General features: G+C 44.2%; 1 protein-coding gene and 1 pseudogene across 1 annotated transcript in view; both read left to right on the top strand.

The window, feature by feature from the left end:
• ADGB (androglobin) overlaps positions 1-237 on the top strand; it is a 194,398-nt gene extending 194,161 nt beyond the window's left edge. Inside the window, exon 31 of the mRNA XM_045294574.1 lies at positions 20-237. Coding sequence (XP_045150509.1) covers positions 20-237 — 218 coding nt within the window. The remainder of the gene's footprint in view (positions 1-19) is intronic.
• An 840-nt stretch (positions 238-1,077) lies between these two features.
• Positions 1,078-1,191, top strand: part of LOC101659099 — an 11,225-nt pseudogene continuing 11,111 nt past the window's right edge.

The following is a 1,191-nucleotide window of genomic DNA, read 5'->3' as shown; positions in this document are numbered from 1 at the left end:
ACATGTCATATTTTACTAGCAAAGCATGGAGCTATGGGACACCGGCAATCCAGGAGTTCCATAGGTGGAAATGGCACCCCTTCAAGAGGCCTGCTCTGGAAGAAGTGGCAGCTGGGGAGAACCATAAGTCACTTGACAAAATTTATAAGCCATGACAGATCTGGAGCCTCTGCAGCAGCAAAGCAGGATCATGATCATAGCACACGAAAGGATATCTGTAAGTATTTCTCTCACTAACGAGAGTGGTGAGGCAGTGGTCAAGCTCTCAGCTGCCAACCAGAATGCTGGCGGTGCCAACTGACAAGCTCTTCTTGGAAGACAGATGTGACCGTCTGCTTATGTAAAAGCTTTATAGACCTTGAAAACACTATGGGGTAAGATAAACATATAATCTGAAATGTAAATTGTGGTAAAGATTGCAACTCAAACACATGTGATATTATGTTCAATGATTTAAACCTCTATTTTGTAATCATAGTTCTTTATGGTTACTTACCAAAGCTGATCATCTGCTCAAACACCTGATTATTAAATACAAAAGCAAAAGATAAAATTGGGTCCAAACAATGCAAACCCAAGAATCCTCTATCCAGCCAGATTATCTATCAAGATAGATGGAGAAGTAAGAACCTTTCCAGGCAAGGAAAAACATAAAAGACACCCATCTCTACAAAAAAATGCTTTCTGACTCATGTGGTTGGAAGAACAACACTCACTGAGCACAAGTAGGAGACCACCACGACATAGAGGAACTCCACCCAGAGGTCAAGACTTGGAAAACAGTCCCAAAGTGTTACAGAGAAAATAGCCCCAATTTTGGAGCAGAGACCCAAAACCTATTGATAGACAATGGGACATCCCCTCACAGAAGGGTTACAGGGAAGGGATGAGTCAACCAGGATGCAGTACAGCACCAATGAAACACACAATATATCTTTGGTAATTTGAGGCTTCCTCGCCCCCCTCTATCATGACCCCGGTCCTGCCTTTCACTGTGGGTTAGACTGGAGCATATGGACAGGTACAGATAAGAAATAAGAGATAAGAGCTCATGACACATGGAATCCAGGAACAGGAATGGGGAGTAGTGAAACCAGGAAGGTATGGGGAAGCAGGGGAGAGGAGGGGAGGAAGGAGGAACTGATTGCAATGATCCTCCAAAAACCCCTCCCCCTCTCCATCCACCCCCCC

Source organism: Echinops telfairi, unplaced genomic scaffold (genome assembly GCF_000313985.2).
Source record: "Echinops telfairi isolate 266 unplaced genomic scaffold, ASM31398v2 ScPeMD7_3533;HRSCAF=4204_0, whole genome shotgun sequence".
Classification (NCBI taxonomy): domain Eukaryota; kingdom Metazoa; phylum Chordata; class Mammalia; order Afrosoricida; family Tenrecidae; genus Echinops; species Echinops telfairi.
This window is presented reverse-complemented; position numbering and strand designations above follow the sequence as displayed.